This window comes from Bombus affinis, unplaced genomic scaffold (assembly GCF_024516045.1).
Source record: "Bombus affinis isolate iyBomAffi1 unplaced genomic scaffold, iyBomAffi1.2 ctg00000070.1, whole genome shotgun sequence".
In the NCBI taxonomy this organism is placed as follows: Eukaryota; Metazoa; Arthropoda; class Insecta; order Hymenoptera; family Apidae; genus Bombus; species Bombus affinis.
In genome coordinates this window covers 976,488-996,182 of record NW_026108823.1, presented here as the reverse complement: position 1 = coordinate 996,182, position 19,695 = coordinate 976,488, and the positions used below count along the sequence as shown (strand labels likewise).

The 19,695-nt window shown below is 33.9% G+C and overlaps 3 protein-coding genes across 13 annotated transcripts in view; 2 read left to right on the top strand and 1 right to left on the bottom strand.

The window, feature by feature from the left end:
- The window catches only part of LOC126927031 (G-patch domain and KOW motifs-containing protein-like), a 730,127-nt gene that overhangs the window by 29,885 nt on the left and 680,547 nt on the right, over positions 1-19,695 (top strand). The window lies entirely within an intron of this gene.
- Positions 1-19,695, bottom strand: part of LOC126927053 (integral membrane protein DGCR2/IDD-like) — a 386,199-nt gene that overhangs the window by 310,558 nt on the left and 55,946 nt on the right. Inside the window, exon 1 of one of the 4 annotated variants that reach the window (XM_050743407.1) lies at positions 6,317-6,335. The exons of 2 other annotated variants lie outside the window; for them this stretch is intronic. The gene's annotated coding sequence lies outside the window, so the exon portion shown is untranslated. Of the gene's footprint in view, positions 1-898; positions 1,057-6,316; positions 6,336-19,695 lie in introns of those variants that run through there. One more of the 4 variants, XM_050743404.1, reaches the window with a different exon arrangement.
- The window catches only part of LOC126927033 (G-patch domain and KOW motifs-containing protein-like), a 205,763-nt gene continuing 196,304 nt past the window's right edge, over positions 10,237-19,695 (top strand). For 2 of the 5 annotated variants that reach the window (XM_050743347.1, XM_050743351.1), the window contains exons 1-3: positions 10,237-10,629; positions 10,740-11,097; positions 11,177-11,280. In XM_050743347.1, coding sequence (XP_050599304.1) covers positions 10,490-10,629; positions 10,740-11,097; positions 11,177-11,272 — 594 coding nt within the window. In that variant the 5' untranslated portion in view covers positions 10,237-10,489 and the 3' untranslated portion in view covers positions 11,273-11,280. Of the gene's footprint in view, positions 10,630-10,739; positions 11,098-11,176; positions 11,313-11,396; positions 11,433-19,695 lie in introns of all 5 variants that reach the window. The other 3 variants (XR_007715103.1, XM_050743345.1, XR_007715101.1) reach the window with 3 other exon arrangements.

Genomic DNA, 19,695 nt, shown 5'->3' with positions numbered 1-19,695 from the left:
TAAACAGGATTGCAGCTATAAATGACTCTCTAACGTGTATATTAGAGATGAATTTGATCATTTATCCTCATAATATGAAATACGCTTTTAAGTGGAAATCATAATTAACAATTTCTGGCAGCGAAAAGTAAATAAATCGATACGTTTAAATCAATATTAGAATTTCTTAATATTTTTATCAAATTTTTTTATCAAGTATTTTAACATCGTAGAAGTGTCGTTGGAGAGAAATATTAGGTTGTTCCAAAAGTTTCTTTCGTTTTCTAAAGAAATGATAGATGTACGATATTTTTTGTTTTATATTATTTTATTGAATTATGTGCGATCCACCTTTCTCCAATTTAATATAAAATAACATAAAACAAAAAATCTATCATTTCTTTATAAAACGAAAGAAAATTTTGCAACAATCTAATAGAAATTTAGTTTTAACACAATATAAAAATGGATTGTTATGCCCCTAGGAGATAAGAACAATATGATTAATATTAATAATGAATACGTTAACGTAACGTAAAGCAGCTTTTGCAGAAGGCTATTACCTGAAAATGTTTACTAAAGAATGATAACATGAATTTTCTTAAGTACCCCATTTGATACTTAATCTACTTTGTAAATACTGTACGTCCTAACTTTGAAAGAATGCAATTTTAGCCAGAATGTTTCAAATTACCTAGCCGTATTGTTTCCTTGTAATATAATTTATATTTACATTATCTCGCGTAATTCTTTCCACTTTATTGACTTCTAAACGTTAATGTAATATAATTTTTATAATATAATTTTAATCGAAGTTATTTAAAATTTGTAGTATCTCATCCCTACTAGAATAATATTAACAAATGTGCAGAGCTCAAGTCGAATAACACCGGCTCAGATAAATGATCATCAAACTTACTTTTGTTATCGTCGATGTCAGTGATTTTGAACCAGCCAACGTCCATGGCAATCAATATTATTTAGCCGGTCTTAACGCAATGTAAAAAGCAAAAAAAAGAGGAAGGAAGGAACAGGGAAGCAAAGAGATAAAACGAATTTTTCATTTTTTCGAAACTAGATCGAGTTTCAAGCTGCTCGTAAAAGAGTCTGTAGCCAATCCGACTAAATTCGACGAACCGCGCTTGAAAATTCCCAGAGAACTGTGATAACCATCGAAATCTGTACAATTTGTCGATTCATCGCTTGATTAAAAAATGGAACAAAATGAGGCTGATCAGCCGGCCTTTCAACTTCTAATGATCCCTATCGTTTTACCCTAGGTTGAATGCTACGATATAAGCCGAAACAGCTATAAGTAGGGTTCACGTGATTGCCGCCATCTATTATTCACGCGTTACACATTCGCCAGACGGACGCGTCTAACGGTTGACATTGTTTTCTACCCTCAGTTCCAACGCAATTACGTTGCTACGTGCAATCAAGTCTCGAGTGAAGCTAATGATAAGTTGTTGTTCGATCCTACACAATTACTAAAATTATTCAAATTAAACTAATTTAGTCTAAAAAAACAAGTAATTTCGTTATATATTTCCTTTCATAATAAGCCATGGTTGGAATATAGTAGCTGACGAAAATATTCGTATATTTGTAGAAACATTTTAGGGCTGTATTATGCATAACGGCACTATAGAATTAATACTGTAACAGAATTCTACTATCATGGTTATGCTGGTAATATTCGAAACAAATCTGAAAATCTATGTAGATGTTGTAAGATATTCAGTACGAGTACTTTGCATTACTGTTATGTACATAATCACGACGAGATAAGGAAGGTACTGTTCTCTATTGCTCATCGCTACCCGTTGCTAGTAGCAACGTACTATGCATATATATCTCGTAAAGATTTTAAATGTAGCCAACGAGACCATTTTTAATATTTGACTATCGTGACCCATTACAGTTTCATCACTTTCGATTAATTGAACACGACCCGCACCTTAAGACTAAAATACACAATATAAGTATGGCACAGAAAATCTTTTAAAATTTACGGACGACTATTTATGGTATTTAAAGGCAGCAAAGATAATAATTAGCTGCGGATTTTCCTCGAATCGTAGCATACAATATGGAATCTGATTATTAAAAATTACAATGGAAATACAGTGGATTTCCATAAGATATTCGTGCTTGTGGCATTTTGGAAATAAATTCTTAACCCAAATGGACGACCTCGATACTCGAGAAATTTTGTGAAGCTGACGTCAATGGCGATATGTACTGTTGTTGTGCTATCATTTCATAGTAAGCTGTATTGATTGCACTTCTATTCACGGAATTGATTTATTCCACACAAAAGTTGACAACAATAATCGAAAAAAGAAAAATATATTACCGCCTTTCACATCAGCATACACAAGCACATAGGATTTCACACGAATATACACACTTGTAAATTCGACGAAACGATCAAATTTAATTATTTTTCGATTTTTCGGGCATCAAGTACTACATCAAACGTTACACATCAAACGTTAAAATACGGCGAGCATACAAAATGTACAAACCACTCTAAATTAATTAACTTTGAACGTTATTGATTAATTAAAAAAACCACTGTTGCGTTGAGTTTTACATTTTAAAAAGTTGTTATCCGTTTTTGCTTTGTTTAAAACTAAAAACAGGACTACGTTCATTGTAAGTCGTAAATATCCCTTTTATTTATTTAAACAAACAGATATTTAAACAAACAATTTATAAATATATAATTTATTTACGTATATTTGTAATATCTGTTTTATAAATTTGTACAACCATTTATCCATTTATCTATTTTATTTGCATATAATTTTTATAGACTTTTTTTTCTTTTCTTTTTTTTTTTTTTAAGAACGAAAAATTGTGATTCTATTTTAAGACATGTCAGGCTGAAGCGATACGCGATATATATTTCTATTCGGATTTCACCATCGTCGTAATCGATGCTATTGGAAACGTTTCACGATAGACGTCTTACAAGCGCTTGCAATGTCCGTCATGTGTAAGGCTCTACCACTGAATCGCGGCTGCCATTTAGTGATTAAGGTCGATCACTTAGAGACGTTAATCCGCCATAATGGTGAGCAATACATCGAAGCCATTATTGAAAGCATAGTTACGCTTTAATTTCATCGATCTTATTCACAAATAGAAGTGTACAAATTATAGGATTTCCAAATATTTAGTTTAGTTAAAAGGAGATATGAAAATGACAGGTATATTCAAAGGATAAAACAGAACCGTACGATTGTAAAGTTTCAAATCATTATAACTATTTAAATTTGAAAAATCCTACTATATTTATACAATATATTTTTATTAAGAATGGAAGAAATTTCGAAAAATACGACAACACTTTTTACTGTCGTCTTGAAGCACACCATATGTTAAGCTTCTTCGTCGTTACAAATTTTATCGCGGATGTAACGAACGTTTCGAACATGTAGCACGCACGCGTCAACGCCTACATTTGGATTTTAAATATATGTTTTATGCATTAAGTGTATTAACTTTCTTGCGCAATTTCTTTCAATTTGTTACGATATGGAGGGTTTAATTACGTTTAAGATATCTATCTGAATCCTTTAAATTCGAAGTTCTTTAAAAAATTACGTTACGTAAAATAATCGTTTTTCCACTTTATTGTATCATAAAATAGTTACTTAAATTCATATTACTTAAAGAATCTTCCTACAGAAAGAATAAAAAAGAATAAAATCCTATATGTTAAATTTTACGTGATTGATGGAATACATAGCGATGACGAGAACTAACTACAGACAACAAGAAACTATTAGCGAAGGCAACTGGTGACTATGAATGTCGTCTCTATAATATGTGGCGACTAAGGAGAACAACTACCAACTACGGATAACAAGTAACAACCAACTGTCTCGTTTCTAAGAGGCAACTAACTTGCAATTATCCTCCTTTGATGGTTTCTGTAGCGTGATATAGGTCTTGAACGTAGTTAAAGAATATGGTCGCTGCTGAATGGCGATTTGACAGCAAAGCGATCCCGCCAGTTCAAAGCTTGACATTACAAGCTACCGAAAACCATTAATCTTGTTATCGAATATCTAGCTTTCAGAAGAACCCTTGTGATATGATATGACGTCATGACATTTTTATGACGAAGACGAACAAACACCGACCTCTAACGAAACAAATTTTTATTAAGTGCCGTATGTGGGTTGCAGGCCGGCCAACCAAGGAAATTTATCGAATGTATAAAGTAAAATATATACGAATATATTCGATATATCATAAAATGCCCGCGTTACATCATCTAACAGCATAAAGAAAGCTAAATTTAAGGAATTAAAAAATTGAAATACCAATTATAAGAGAGTTAATTAAATTCAAACCTATCCTATGGTCCTAACCTAACCTATGGTCTCATAAAGACCTATATTTCCTGGAAATTGATATCGTTCGAATTCTAAATTCTCCTTAGAAAGTATCATAGAGAAAATATGAAACTTGAAAAGTACATCACGCTGATGCCTCGATAAACCGTCGTGTCGATAAATCCATGTGTTCGAGCGATGAATTTTCCCCAAACAACAAAAAACTGAAGGAAAATCTTCTTTGAAGGACGTGACAAGGTAGGGGAAGCGGTAACAATGATCACGCGATAAACTGATGGTGTACGTATAGAACGAGTGTTGCGAGAGAATTATCGAGAAACAAAAAAAGAAAAAATAATCGTCGGCCGGCGCGACTATACGCTGTCGACGGCCAAACAGCGACTGAGACTAACTGAAACGAACTCTGTCGCAGTATGAGCACGGGCTGCGTTCGCGGATCGATCGAACACGTTCTGCGCCTCTCCTCGGCACCGGCGTCAAAGCCACGCCCGATGGCTGCAACGCACTGGTGCACTTGCAACATTAACCACTGGTCCTTCCTTTTTCGTGTGATATTATACCAGCATCTGCGATGCCATTTCAAAGACCGCAATCAAAGCATTAAATGCCAGATTAGAGCGACGCGATAATATTACCCGAATATTCGTCCGTAAATATTACCGTATAGATGTTTAATTAAGCATTATTATGCTTCGAATAATTTACTATCACATGTTCCACAAGAAAACATATGTTTCACTTTTCCCCGTAGTATGATTGTAATTTATAACAAATATTTATAATTTATAATTTGAAATATTTATAATTCACTGAAAGTATCTTCCTGTCACGATCATAGACGTAAAATTTCAAATTAAAAGTACCAAATTAAAAACATATGGTATCCCGAAACCAAACGTACGACATGGCGAATCACGATGATACGATAAAAATTGATCTATGTCTTGATTTATTCAAACAGAACGAACTTACTCGAACTTTTCCAGAATAAACGATTTATCCGATAATATCCGTCACCAGCTTCTCTTCCTTCAACGGTAACAACTGACACCGAAAGCTCGAGAGACCCGAACGGTGAGACGTACCCAGAAGCAATGCAGTTACCTGGGCAAAGAGTCCCAAAGACCAAGGACGTAGGAAATTTCGAGAAACGGAAATGGAAACTGGAGTGGCGCGTCAATCAGCACTGACGGAAACTAATAAAAATGGAAAAAACCAAACTAATTCGTTTCACAAATTATTAAAACGATATTATTGAAAATTTCACTCGATTTTCTCACTGCACACGTCAATATTTGTCGAAATATCAATATTAAAAAGTTAATAAAAAAAATATCCTCTTTCTTCATACCTGTCTTTCTCCCGGGCGGCGAAGGAATACTAGAATGTTCGAGAACAACGGATACTTTTTGATTTTATCTCGATATCAATTTCAATCTTTCTAAACGAAATATAATCTGAACGATGAAACGTTTGATCAAATAATGTTCTTCGTTCGATGCTAAAGGAAATTGAGAAGAAACATCGAAAATTCGTTAATAATTAAAGAATAATTAATAAAAGAAATTCGTTAATAAAACGAATTTCTTTGTTTCTGTTAGATAATAAACTTGATATACGTATTGGTTTTTAAAATCAATATAGCTAACCAATGGGCACACTTTTAACAAGGGTGATGGAACATACCAAAAATCTTTCAAGATGGTCTTGGCAACGGAAGAGTCGAAAATATGACAATTATGAATGAAAAATTCTAATATTTTACAGCTGGCAACGATAAACAACTCCAGATATTCTCCTAATTAATTTACAACAAATTCGCGTATATGATCGATAGCTGACGTCACTGTGTCCCACAGCCCTTGTAAAACGATAAGAATTTCCTGGAAAAACTTGTAGCCACGAAATGAAAAAGATGATAAAACTTCTAACAAGAGTACTGAGACGAGCAACTTTGTACTTACCCCTTCGGAGTAGGGAACGTGATTAAACGTCCGCGAGTTCGAAACTTTTGTAAGTCACTGCACGGCCGCTGCTTATGGTGGAAATGTAATAGATATAAGTACAGAGCGCGTGAGCGAACTAAAAACGCGATATAGGGGTAAAGAGAGAGACCGTTCCGTCCTTCTCTAATGCCCGCGTACTTGTACCGGAAATGTGTAACAACGGTAAACGAGCGCCGTCAGTGTCCACTAGTGTGCATGCCTGATTAAACAAGGACAGAAAATGCTTATATACAGCCTTCTCTTTCTATTTCCATGTCGCATCCATCTTACTATACAGTAGACAGGATTCGACTATTCCATCATTATATTCGCACCCTGCTTACGTGTGAACTAACATTGCCATGACAACAAATCGTTCGTCTCCTGTTTGATGCTCAGTTTTCAACGGAGTTGAAGGGAAACTTTATAAGAGAAAGGAAGTGACGGATTGTCTCAAAGTAATAAACGAAAATTCTCGTAACTATCGAAAAACGATAGTCAATACAAGGATATCATTATCACATTTAAAACTATTACAATGAACGGTGATTTATCGCTGCAAGGTACCACAAATAAGATATCTCATAATTTGCGAAAAGAGGTAAGGAATATTCTAGATTTTAGACTTTGGAACTTCCATGACAGTCATGAGTGTGTTTTGTCATTGATTTGCCATATTGCGTTTTTCACAATTGTTGTTCATTTTTTGTGATATTTTACACTCGCACATAGTATCTATGATTTTTTCTTTCGATAATTCTTATAATTATTGTCAATAATTAATTATTTATAACCATTTACGCTGTATTATATATCATTAAGATTTATCTTTGCACGTATCAAGATAGTAGATAACAAAATTATGTTTATATATTTATATTATGTGTATATATTTAGATATCTTCTTAGTTGCAATTTTTTCGAATAATATCGGCGACCAATCGAAATAGAAATTAGTGCGGAAAGAGGGGAAGGAACCAAAATTTGAAAATCGACATCGGTAACTCAGTAGTTATAGAGTAACTCAATCGATAACGTAGATTAACTAGTTATAAATGAAAATATATTTAAATTCAAACTTTAAAAATTAGAAATTAAAAAGCAGAAGGCAAAAAATTATCGCCGAGGATTTATATAATAATAAATAGACAGTACATTCTTTTTGTCTGTCTTACCTAGAAATAAAACAGTTAATTGATGATTATCGTATAGTGTGTACTCATAGCATAAAATTTGTTCAATGAATTAAAAATTATATTTTTTAGATATGTAGACATTAGCGATGTATTAATCCGGGAAGCTCGTCTACCTCGGAAATATCGAGTCTGCGACAACGTCGATTTTGAAATTATTCTTACAGAATATGAAAATTATTACAAGATGAAATTCCAAAAATATCCTATATTGTGCAAGAAAATAACTGAAAAGGAAATAAAGACGAGGGAAATGACAAATGCGAACAAAGTGTAAGAATTTAAATTATTTAACACTATTCAACGTTCTCAACGTATTCAACGTATCGATTACGATATCATTCAATCTTTGAAGAAGTAGTAAAACGTGTCAAATCTGTTAGCAAACAAACGAGAAGTGAGTCTGTATCTGGGTCTGTGAAAGGGAGGAATGCACAACAGAAGATGAGGGGTGATGCTACGGATGATATTAATCTCGCAATGACAGTGACATCAATTTTCGCCAATGAAAGCGATGAATCTTCATCAGAAGAGGAGAGCTATTTAACATCTTAATGGAACAATCCACGCAATCAAAGATATCAAAATAGGCTCAGAAGCTTTATATAGACAATCTGGAATTATGGAAGATTATTGAAGACATTTCATGCGTAAGTTATTTTCGATTAATATACGTATTGTAAATACTGATTTCAGTAAAGCTTTAAATAACGAATTACATAACATTTACGGAAATTAATATGGAGATTATGCGCCATTTCATCTTTGTATTGTCGCAGGAAATCATACTAACAAAATTAAATGTATATTGGGACAACATCGTAGGCCTAGAGGAATGTAAATCTGCTATTAAGGAGGCCATTGTGTATCTCCTCAAGTACCTTATCTTTTTTAAAGGCCCATTTTCTCCCTGGAAAGGTATTCTGCTATACAAGCAATTACGAAATAAGGAAGACGATGTTGGCGAAGGCAGTCGCAACAGAATGCCAATGCACCTTTTTTAACATAACGGCCAGCTCATTGGTGAGCAAATGGAGAGGTGATTCCGAGAAGTATATCCGTGTAAGTTGATTTCCTTTGTCTATGAAGAAGAGATTCTGGAATATATCTATCATATATAATAATAATCATATATAACTAGAATAGTTGTTTGGAAAACGAAATGATATTACGTTCGTGATGAAACAATGAATTTAAGGAATTTTGAATATAATATTTAATAAATAATAAATACATTTGTTAAACTGAACAGGTTTTATTTGAACTTGCCTATAATTTTTCGCCTACAATTATTTTTATCGATGAGATTGACTGGATAGGCACAAATAAAGGAGTAAACTGTACATTGTCTGAACCTGCAAAGAGATTCAGATCAGAACTTCTTTCTAGATTGGATGGATTAGTATCTAACGAAAATTCTAATGTAGTTCTTTTGGCTGTAACTAATTGCCCTTGCTATGTATATCACGCTATTTCAATGTTTTCTAAGTAGAAAATATCTTAATATCATAATTATTCATTATCTTAATCTTAATTATTGTGTTGTGCGGAATATTCCTTTGTTATTATTAATATAACAGAACAATAATATTTATTGTAAATATATTATTAGGGACATTGATGCAGCTTTACGCAGATGCCTTGAAAAGAAAATATACGTATCATTACCAAATGAAGTTACTCGACTTGGTATGTTCAAATTATACCTTAGCAACCAGTTATTAGAGAATATGGATATTGTAAACCACATAATAAAATCTACTGAAAAATATTCTTGCGTGGATATAAAATTGCTTTGTAAGCAAGCATGGCTGCTAGAAATAAGTCCAATATGGGAAAAACTTGAAAAAAAAAAGAAACATCTGTTACGACTTTGAAATATGAATTAAAGAATTACGAAATAATAGCAAAATTGTTAAAAAACAATGTCACCTACAGTTACGGATGTGGATAGATATGAAGCGTGGAATAAATATGTATGCCATAAGAACATATTTTAAAAAATATAAATGCTTATCATATAAAAATATAAAAATATAAAAATATAAAAATATAAATGGTTATAAATTATTAATATAATTATCGTTCGAAAAATTGTTCGTGTGCGTGCATTTATGTGTGCGCACGGGCTATAAACAAGTTTGAAATATTCGTTCTACATATATACGTGGTATACATATTCCCTTATAATATATAATATGTGTAATCTGAGTGGTTATATATCCACGTATTACATATGTGTTAGTGTATTTTATCGATAATCTGTCTTTTATTTCCCCTTATCTTATTGACGCATGTAAGGGCGCGTATATGCGCCGGGAAAAAGCTATGGTTATATATGGGATTGTTAACAAATAAAAATTAATCTAGGTGTTATTAAAGAAATTTGTTTCACCTTCTAAACTTTTTGATGATTGGTTTACTTTGAATATTTTGCATATTTTTGCATATCATGAGCATTTTGTACATTTCTATACATTCAAATTTTCTATGAATATAAAATGATCCGCACTACTATCTACTTCATAGTATACTCTATACGTTTAAAATGCTCCATTAGAAGCTTAAATCTATCAAAATACAGCTCCTAGGGAAATGTGAATTTTCACATGAACACATAATATCGATTTTCTCATTGAAACGTATAGGCAGGTATATACTAGCATAAGCCACCTTCGGCATTTGGCCGTATGGTGCAGCACTAGCTTTGTAACATAGAAAACCATAGGCGTCAGTTCTTCTTGTTTCCTCTTTGATATATGTTTACTTTAATGTCACTTATTCAGGCGCTTGATACATTGTCGGAATGAAATTTTAGTAATGTGCAAGTAATTTTGAGTAGATTAATAAAGTATAATAAGATATTAGATTCATGTACATAGATTCAAGTGACATCAATCTTTATGTCTAGTATATACATGTGTATTGATCTATAAGTCAGTGTTAAAATAACAAATAAATGGCAGAAGAAGGAAAGAAGATTTCCTTCGGTTTTGCGAAATCTATTAAGAAACCTGTGTTAAAAAATGCTATTCCACAAGAAAAAAAGAAAGTTGATTGCATTGAATGCCTTGATGAGAAAGGTATTAAAGTAATAGGGTGAGTTCAAAAAGTAAAATTTATAATCAAGAAACATATAACCTCAACCTAACCTATAAAAATCACCAATAGCGGAATATATATATTTGAAAACAATTTTTTTATTTCAGTGAGGAAGGAAAAAAAGATGAACCTCTAATTATTCCATTACTAGGTTCAAAAACCTGGCATGATAGAATTCTTAATAAAATAGATGCAGATATTTTCCTTCCGAAGGCAGATAAGGAAAAGGTAGGAGACGCTAGTGTTAACGAGGCAAAATCAAAGCTATCTAATGGAAAAACATCGCCAATAATATCAATAAAGAAAGAGCCAGTTGAAGATAGTGAAAATAAAGTTGTTACTTTAGAAGAGCAAGCGACGAAAGAAATCATTGAGGAACTTAAGTCAAAGAATAAATATGAAACTAAAACAAATGATTTAACTTTACCTTTAGTAGAAGATGAATCATTAAGAGGCAAAGAACAGGTACGTTATCAACATATTGATGTGCAATGCACAGATGTATTACATTTGCATATTATAAATATCGTTTTGTATTTTTCAGTCTACGTTAGAAGATTATGAAAAAATTCCTATTGATGCTTTTGGTGTAGCAATGTTAAGGGGAATGGGATGGCAACCAGGAAAGGGAATTGGTTGAAATGAAAAGTATGAATTTTACTCTGGATTAAATTAATTATATGTATTTAATACATCACTTATTGGAAAGTAAACAGAGAACATCATTTTTTATTTCACAATCGTTTATTCTAACTATTACAGATTAGTAGCAGCTGTCATACCAGAATTACGACCAAAAGGTATTGGTCTTGGAGCAGACAAAGTAGCATTGCAGAAGAAAAATACAGATTCCAAAAAAGAAGAGGAAGAAGTTAAAATCGAGAAAGGAACATTTGTGAAAATTATAGCTGGAAAACAAAGTAATAATTATGGTCAAATAGAAGGATTCGATGATGATGCAGGAAGGCTCATAATAAAACTAGCTCTTGGTGGAAATATAATATCTGTAAATGAATTTATGGTACAGCCAGTGACTAAATCAGAATATTCTAAGAACTCAAAAGTTCAAAGTTAATATGAAGTGTTAGTTTTTCATTAAGGGACATTTAAGAAAATAAATTTGAATTGACATATACATATAAAGACATAATCGGACATGTAGAAAAACTAATTCAAGAGTACCTGTAAGTGTGTTGTTGCATGCAATTTTTTAAAGGTCCCTTCTAATTTTATATAAAATATGATAAATGTAGATCGGTCCGTCGTGTCCAGTAGTTGGGTGACTAGTAGGTTGTGGTGGTTGTTGACTCTTGTGTTATATCTGCTTCTGGACTTGTGTATTTCATCTTTGACTGTAGGTATCTTGAGGTCACGGTGGATTGGTATCTTGGTAGGTATCTTGAGGTCACGTGAACCAATAGAATTTTCTTAATTTTTCCTTTAGTTGCTTTGTTTTTTCTGAGATATGTTTTTTCCAAGTTAGCCTCCTGTCCAGGGTCATGACCAGGTATATTACGGAGTCCTTGCTTGGGATTATTGTGTTGTTAATGGTGACCTGGGGGCAGGTTTGTTTTCGGAGCGTGAAGGTTACATGAGAGGATTTTTTTCGTTTATTTTGAAACCCCATTTTTGGAACCACTTTTCCATGGTGTCGATACTTCGCTGGAGAGTGGATGAGGCAATTGCCGGGTCTGCGTGGGTAGCTAATAGTGCTGTGTCGTCGGCAAATGTTGCTATTGTTACCTCGTTTGATATAGGTAAGTCGGCAGTGTAGATGGAGAACAGTAGGGGTCCGAGGACACTACCTTGGGGTATGCCGGATTCTATTGGGAATGTTGCGGAAGTGGCGCCTAGACATTTAACTATGAATTGTCTGTTGGTTAGGTAGGATTTTAAGATGGAGTAGTATGGATGGGGTTGGATCTTTTTGAGCTTGTAGAGTAGCCCTTTATGCCATACTTTGTCGAATGCCTGTTGGATGTCTAGGAATACCGCTGAGCAGTATTTTTTCTTTTCAAGGGTTTGGCTGATCATGTGGGTTATGCGGTGGATTTGCTCTACTGTTGAGTGTTGTTTTCGGAAGCCGAATTGGTGGTCTGGGAGTGTTTTCAATTCTTCTAGGAGTGGAAGGAGACGATTCGTGAGCATCCTCTCGAATAGTTTAGACAGGGTAGGTAAAAGACTGATTGGGCGATAGGAGCTGGTTTCATATATTGGTTTACCGGGTTTAGGGATGAGGGTGATCAGTGAGATTTTCCAAGCCTTGGGAAAGTGTTGAAGGCGGAGGATAGCGTTAAAGATTGATGCGATGAGTGCAATCCCTTTTATCGGAAGTTCCTTGATTGTTTTATTTCCTATTAGGTCGTGACCTGCTGCTTTCTTGGGGTTTAGGCGACTGATTGCTTCTATGATCTCTGAAGAAGTGAAGGGTTCAATAGGAGGGGACATTTGGAAGGGAGTGTGCAGATATTCGGTAACGTCCGCTGCAGCTATGGAGGAATGTAGTTGGAATACTTCAGTCAAGTGTTTGGCAAATAGGTTGGCTTTTTCTATAGGGCTACGCGCCCATCCACTCTGCGGATGGCGGCTTGGAGGTATTATTTGTGGGAGACGCGTGTGTTTCCTGGAGGCCTTCCATAGTGAGTAGTTGGAGTCGGCTGTGGGGGACAAGCTGGCGAGATATTTGTGAAAACGGTCATTATTGTAGTTTTTTTTATAGTTTTGGATAGTTTTCTAGTTGCGTTGTTTAGTTTGCGTTTGTCCTCCGGTGTTCTATGGGTCTGCCATATCCTTCTTAGTCTACGTTTTTCTGCTATTTTTTTTAATATGTACTGGGGGTATTCGTGATTGCTGATGGACGTTTTTGCCGGTGTGGAGAAGCGGATAGCGTTTATTATGCTCGTGTTTAGGTATTCCGTGGCTGCTTCGATTTCTTCATTGGTTTTTAGTGAAGTTGAGGCTGAAGTTGTGTGTGTAAAGACTTCTCTAAAGAGCTGCCAGTTGGTGTGTTGGTTATGTATGGAGCCATTACGTGTATTCTCGATGATAGTTGAACTGACTGTTACTATCACGGGGGAATAATCAGAGGAGAGATCAGCCGAGGAATTGATTTGGACGTGTCTTGACGAGATATTTTTTTTTAGTGAGGAAATCAAGGAGATCGGGTATTTTCTTTGTGTCGGTGGGCCAGTGTGTGGGTTCGTATGTGGTAAGGTAGTTGAGGTTGTTGGTTATTATGCTGTTGAGGAGGTTTTTGCCTCCTACTGTAACCAGTCTGCTGCCCCATTGGGTGTGTTTGGCGTTGTTGTCTCCTCCAGCTATGAATCTATTGCCCAGGGTGTCCAGGAAGTCGTCAAAGTCTTCTTTGGCGATGGAGTGTCTGGGAGGGCAGTATACAGCTGAAGTGGTGATTGTACCATGACAGTCTTCTATTGCTACGTTTGTTGCTTGGAGGTAGTCTTTCTGGAATGGTGGAAGTTCGTAGTGCTTAATGTTTGATTTGATTATGATTCCGGTGCCGCCGTGGGCCTTTCCGCTGGGGTGTTGGGTATGGTAGAACTTGTATCCGTTTATGTTCAGGTAGTTTTTGTCGGTGAAGTGGGTTTCAGTTATGAGCATTATGTCGATTTGCTGGTGTTTTAGGAAGAGTTCTAGTTCAAGTTTGCGTTGCGCTAGACCGTTGGCATTCCACAGAGCTGTGCGTCTTGGTTTTATTTTGCGTCGGGGCGTATTAATTTATCCGATGTGGATACACCGTTTTTTTGTTGTTTTTAGATACAAGTGACGAGAAATTATGAAATGATATTTTAAATTTAAACTGATTTCATTCATTGATTTATTGTAGCGACAATGGTAACTTGTTTAAATAAAGATTTTATAAATAAAATATTTAAGGTCTAAAATAATAAATAAACACATGTGAAAACATTAAAGCTGTTATCCTTATTCATGGTCTTGTTGGAACGTGTTTAACGAGCGTAACGTAGGCGTGAAAACGAAAACGTTGAGACTCTTGTGGCGTAAAAAGACTGAATTCCTCATAAAAATACAAGAAACGAGAGGAAACGTGCACATAGTTTATTCTCGACCTTGGATACATAAAACCAAAAAAAAAAAAAGAAAAAGAAAAAGGAACAAAAATTTTTATTGGTTATTTACCGAAACTCATTGTATCATTTTTATTACTCTATATAAAACGTAGAATCATATACTGACGAATGTTATTTCGAATTTCTAACTTCAGAACGATAATTACATATTTGAAATTACCAATAAGAGGTAGTAGCATTAAAAATATGGAATATTCAACGAGATGAAATATAGGTAAAGTATTTAAAAGAAAAAAGATTGAAACGTTCGATGTAAAACGATGAAATTAAATGATTGGATTTGAAAACTTGATTCGGTTTAATAATTCGATGAAAAAAGTATTCATCCTATGAAAAAAGAATTCATGTTCCTGTCGATATATCAACGACGTGCGCCGTTACTTCCCACTGCTCTGCCATTCAAATGCAATACTCGAATATACATGGCGAAAGAAATGGAAATTGAGCAATTTAAGGGAACGAATTACTCTCGCGTCCACGTAACTTCAAAATGTTTCACGTGTCCGTGTTTGCGAAACGAAATTCGTCGTTGTCCAACTAACACGCTTGCAGATGCTACGTTCACTTTGTTGCATATAGGGCTTAAATATATGAACAAATAGAACGGCGCAACTGTCACTAGCGTAATTTTTAAAGTGAATTAATGCATAATCTCGTCATCTACGTTTGACCATGATTATGGCAGTGATCATTGTTATATACGAATCTTCGTGCAATATATGTGAAAATTCGTGGTTGTCCAATTAACACGCTTGCAGATGCTACGTTCACTTTGTTGCATATAGGGCTTAAATATATGAACAAATAGAACGGCGCAACTGTCACTAGCGTAATTTTTAAAGTGAATTAATGCATAATCTCGTCATCTACGTTTGACCATGATTATGGCAGTGATCATTGTTATATACGAATATTCGTGCAATATATGTGAAAATTCGTGGTTGTCCAATTAACACGCTTGCTGATGCTACGTTCACTTTGTTGCATATAGGGCTTAAATATATGAACAAATAGTACTGCGCAAGTGTCACTAGCGTAATCTTAACGTGTTAAAGTGAATCAATACATAACTTCGTCATCTACGTTTGTCCATGACTACGGCAGTGGTCATTGATATATGTGAAGCTTCGAGGAGTAGATGTGAAAATTCGTCGTTGTCCGGTTAACACGCTTGCAGATGCTCCGTTCACTTTGTTCCATATAGGGCTCAAATATGTGAACAAATTGAATGGAGCAACTGTCATTAGCGTAATTTTAACGCGTTAAAATAAATTAATGTATAATTTCGTCATTTACGTTTGATCTACGTTTTTTCATCTACGTCATCTACGGCACCTACGCGAATCTTATTGATTACGTCTTTGGCAGTGTTCGTTGCTATAAATGAAACTTAATAGTTGTTGAAACCGCTCGAAAGTCGTGTTCCTAAATCATTCCCTCGTCTCGTATCGTGTTCATCAAATGGAAAAGGAGATTGTGTTTTAATGAAATCGCTTGTTACTATCAATCTTGCTGTGTCACTCGCATAGGAGAAGAAAGCGAGGAAGGAGAAAAAAATTAAGGTAAGGTCATCAATGAGCAAAATGTTTAATGTACATTAAAATTGAGTCCGCTGCAACCCTCGTGACTTTTAAAATTCCATACGTATATTGTTATACGTAACATTGCCATATTAAATATATTCGATCAAATATTCAATCTCGTTCCCTGAAAGCTGTTCCTGGATATCTGGTTGGATACTTTACGCACGGAAATAGAGAGTGTTAACAGTAACAAACCCTCTATGTAGTGTTTTTGCTTTGCTCTTTTGATCAGGTAGATGACATTTTGCTTCGAAAAACGGATATATATACCACGGATATGCACATACAGAGTATGTGTATCGATATACACATTGATATACAACTTTGTACAAAGTGTCAAAAAAGTATTTATCGCGGTATTTTTTTCAAGCCATTCTACACCTTCGATTTGATGAAAATTGGTTAAATAAGTGTAGCGCAAAATTGATCTTGACCACAATTTTCAGTGTCAAATTGTTTTTCTATTGCATCATATAGTGCTCATTAGAAAGGAAAGTTCCGTTGTTTTAGAAAAAATGTTTGAAATTTCATTAATACTTAGACTAATTTTATTCATATTTTAAGGTCAAATATGGAATACAATAACATCAATACTAATATCTACTTTTTTGTGCGAATTACTTTATATTTCAATCTTCCTTGATACGCCGTGACAAGCAAAAGTGTAAACACAGCCCGTTGATTTTATGTAAAAAGCGAATGTCGAAGGTATAATGAGAAAAGAGCATTATTTGACCATTCCACAAAATAATTTACCTAAATAGTAGTTAATTCTATTGGATATAATAAACGTGAAGTAGTACTAGTGGACGAAATACCTATGTTGAAACCTTGATTCGACGAGTATAATTAATGTGCAAAACTGTAAACATGGTTTGAGATATCCATTTTTGTAAAATGTTTTGTACATTATTAATGTTAATGAAAATTAACTATTACATTTCGTTAATAATAACTTGTAGTTACTGTTACCTAATCTTTACCGATAACTTGAGAAATTAGTCTTTTACATTTATGTGTTTACTTTTTTCGCTCGTCACTGTACATGTTTAAGTCAGATATGAAATATCTGACGTATTCCAGCGGCTTTGATTAAATCTAAGATGTTGATATCCTTAATATTGAGAATGTTGTTGGAAACTATTATGCTGCGGTCTACCATTCGTTTTTGCCTATATATACCACGGAACAAAGGATAATTTTCACCGAATTCATCCAGAGCATATTTTCTAAGTTTTACTGTATATGATTACGCCCATTATATTATATTATGTTATTACGATGTTATCTAATTAATTGTTGTCTATTTATTTTGATACTTATATTAACCATTATTTATAACATAATATACTAAATACAATTAGTATACACAATTAGTATAGGGATTAGTATAAGAAATTTTAAACAGCTTTTTTCAAAAGAACGAATCATTTACGATCCAGGGGTTTTCTGAAACTTTCGTTTCTCGTGATGAGTACTTTATGATGCAATAAAAAATTTTGTCTGAAAATTATACTCAAGATCAATTTCATGATCCATTTTCTCTAACAGATCTCCATCTTTCACAGCTATAACAAATAATTTTTTGACACTCTATACATTTAACATCGATTATAATTCTGATAATTGAAACACCGAACATCAATGTGTTTTTTCACTACGCCAACACAGATAACAATTAACATTGATATATAATATATATTTGACGATATATATCTGAAAGAATAGAAATTTCATTTAATCGACTATATGACCATACTCGGTTAAGTACCAACAACGACTATCTATCAACCTTATCTTACTTCCTCAAAGATATAGAAAGACTTTAAAAATTTCAGCCATGTGATTTGGTCCTTTAAAATTTAGAAGTAATATAATGATAAAATACCATCAAAACCTTTAAATTTAACGCACGAAAACATGTCTTCTTTGCTAATGGCGTACTATAAATATAAATATTTGAATAAATATTGCGAATTTCATATTGCTAAAAGATTTATACTGTTCGTTCGTAAATAATCGTCGGATCTATACTTAAGTTGAAACTGTTGCATTAGATCTCTTTTCTTACTTAAAATTATTTGGATTGGTAACTTGGATGTAACATGTAATTTATTCTTCCTTTATAAATAGTGTACAGAAGATACCAATTCAAAGAAATGGAAGGAAAGTCTAAAAGCAAAGAAAATCTACAGGAAGATAAAACGTTCGAGCCTTGCCAGGCTATATAAGATGCTAAGTAATTTCATTTTGACAATGGTCCAACATCCTACTATGCATAAATTTAATATTAATATAAGCAGGTTTCATGCCAAGTATTACATCTAACGTATAAGCACAAGCCCTGGTTTTAAATGCCTTATAGTAACACCGAAAAGATTATTCAGTTGGATGTCTGACTCAACATCAATATTTTACTTAGAAGATAATAGGTCGAGAGCATGTTGGTGGATGGAATGGGAGATGAATGAAGGCTTACTTCTGTAAAATACGTAAAATGGTAGTCGGAATGAATTTTGGCGCTTGGGGACAGAAAAAGAGCTGACTGATACTGTCATACACCTGAATTTATAAAATTTTGAAAATCGATGTAACCTTTGAACTTTATCGTATTCTGTTTCATAGCACAAATTATTGTTCCCGAAATGTACGTTTAGTGTTATAATATATTTGACCAATGGTTCTCAAATACTAGTTTTGCTAAAGCAATGGTGGAATTGGAGCAATTCTTTCTTCTTTTATTCTTTGAATGACCTGGATTTTCGAGTAGTCTAGTGACGCTTGATCCGTACAATTAATCGATTTCTTTTTATTACACAAGTGCAAGAGATTCCGCGTTGGACGCCGATGTTGCGAGTTCGAATGCCTGGATGAGGTTGGCACTGAGTATTGGTCCGGATCTGATGTGGTTATCGTCGATGGTTCACCTAAACTTGAAAAACATAGTGTATTGTGGACGCTGAGCTTAGTGATGGCAATTGTAATATTTTAATTTCTTTTATTCTATATTTTCGACTTCTTTTTTCGAGTAGAATCATCAATTTTCCGCCTGTACTATCAATTACCAACCAGCCTGTATGACAAAATTCTATTTTAAACTCCAAACTCGCCACGAGTGGCTATTTTGTTTACGAAATTAAACGAATTTAATAAATGAAATGGCAAGGAAGGAACTACAAGTGACCGTCAAACTATTTTTCTGCTTGAAAAGTAATTCGCAAAGTAATATAAAATAATACTACTGATTTGAGTCTCTTTCAGAATTTTTTCTTAATCTCTTGTCTTTTTCCCTTCAAATTTATTATTTATTATTTATTCGGTGTCACGAAAACCGATTAAATATTAAATATCTTAAATATAGATTGAAATGA